The sequence below is a fragment of the Mus caroli genome, chromosome 12 (genome assembly GCF_900094665.2).
Source record: "Mus caroli chromosome 12, CAROLI_EIJ_v1.1, whole genome shotgun sequence".
NCBI classification, from domain to species: domain Eukaryota; kingdom Metazoa; phylum Chordata; class Mammalia; order Rodentia; family Muridae; genus Mus; species Mus caroli.
In genome coordinates this window covers 105,307,772-105,309,081 of record NC_034581.1, presented here as the reverse complement: position 1 = coordinate 105,309,081, position 1,310 = coordinate 105,307,772, and the positions used below count along the sequence as shown (strand labels likewise).

Genomic DNA, 1,310 nt, shown 5'->3' with positions numbered 1-1,310 from the left:
CATATCCACACCTCCTAAGGGGCATATCCACACCTCCTAAGGGACATATCCACACCTCCTAAGGGGCATATCCACACCTCCTAAGGCCACCATGGTTTCCCACGGTCTGGCTGCTGCTTATACAATTTAAAGTAGTCGAGGGAGTGACAGTGGCTTACTGATATACCCACACAGAGAGGTTCTAGTTGCTACAGCTCCCTTCAGCTCTGATCTAGTAAAGTAAAAGAAATGATTCTGAGTGGCCTGGCACATTCTATAGGAATTAGGAAGACCAGCTTGCAGTACACTCAAGCTAACCCTCTCTCTCCAGACACGCCGTGGAGACTCACCTTCACCAGAAGAAGTTCATACAGCGTCACCACCTGAGCCAGCTGAGGTAGCACCAATTCCACCAGCTCCTCCCGGCCACACTGCTTGAGCGCCTGCCAAAAGAAGAGTGTTGGCCACCTTTAACTAGAGATAGGCACAAGCTGGTGAGATTCGGAATGTAAAGGGCAGGAAGATCCCCAGGACCCAACTGTGCACAGTCTCACCGCTGTCCAACAAGAAAGCATCACGGTCATTCCAGTGGCAAACACAGGTGCCTCGTGGGCGTGTGCTGCATGAGAGGAGCCACGGAGCCACCGATGGCACCCAGGGATGGCATGTGTGAGGGTTGATTTCCATCCCACCTCTGTTAAAGGTGAGGTGCTGCTGTATTGCTGGGGTCCTGGGCTCAGTTGGGCCTCTTGCCTCAGTCCCGTAGGGACCATCAGAATGCATCATAGTACCTGGTTCTGGGGGGAGGATTTAGGGAGGTGGTGGTATAACGAGAGGAGGGTGTGGCTCTGCAGGGGACACGGCAACAAGAGGCAATGCCAGAAAAAAGGCAAAGAGAAGATGAGGACTTGGTAACAAGGGAGGCGCAGAAGAAGGGCAGGAAAGCCTCTCAGGTTCCAGACGGGGATGAGGGTGGACTGGGAGCCAGAGCCAGGGGTCAGAGCTCAGCCTCTAATCTCAGCACCCAGAGGACTTGAGTAAGAAAGACTAGCAGGGCCACCCTGAGCTACACAATGAACGATGTCTCAAAATCTAAACAAAAACAAGAAAGAGGAAGGGAGGGGAGAGGCAGGAAAGAAGAAAGACAAGGAACTGGGCTTCTAGCCTGTGCACCTAGTGGCCCTACATATCATAGGACCATACAAGAGACCAGCTTATACCCTCCTCACAACATGGAAGATTAATACACAGGCACCCAGGGAAAGAGTAGTTCTCTCCCTCTCTCTCTCTCTCTCTCTCTCTCTCTCTCTCTCTCTCTCTCTCTCTCTCTC

The 1,310-nt window shown here is 52.4% G+C and overlaps 1 protein-coding gene across 4 annotated transcripts in view; it reads right to left on the bottom strand.

The window, feature by feature from the left end:
- The window catches only part of Znf839 (zinc finger protein 839), a 22,248-nt gene that overhangs the window by 8,033 nt on the left and 12,905 nt on the right, over positions 1 to 1,310 (bottom strand). For all 4 annotated transcript variants that reach the window (XM_021179352.2, XM_029484970.1, XM_029484969.1 and 1 more), the window contains one exon: positions 330 to 422. In XM_021179352.2, coding sequence (XP_021035011.1) covers positions 330 to 422 — 93 coding nt within the window. The remainder of the gene's footprint in view (positions 1 to 329; positions 423 to 1,310) is intronic.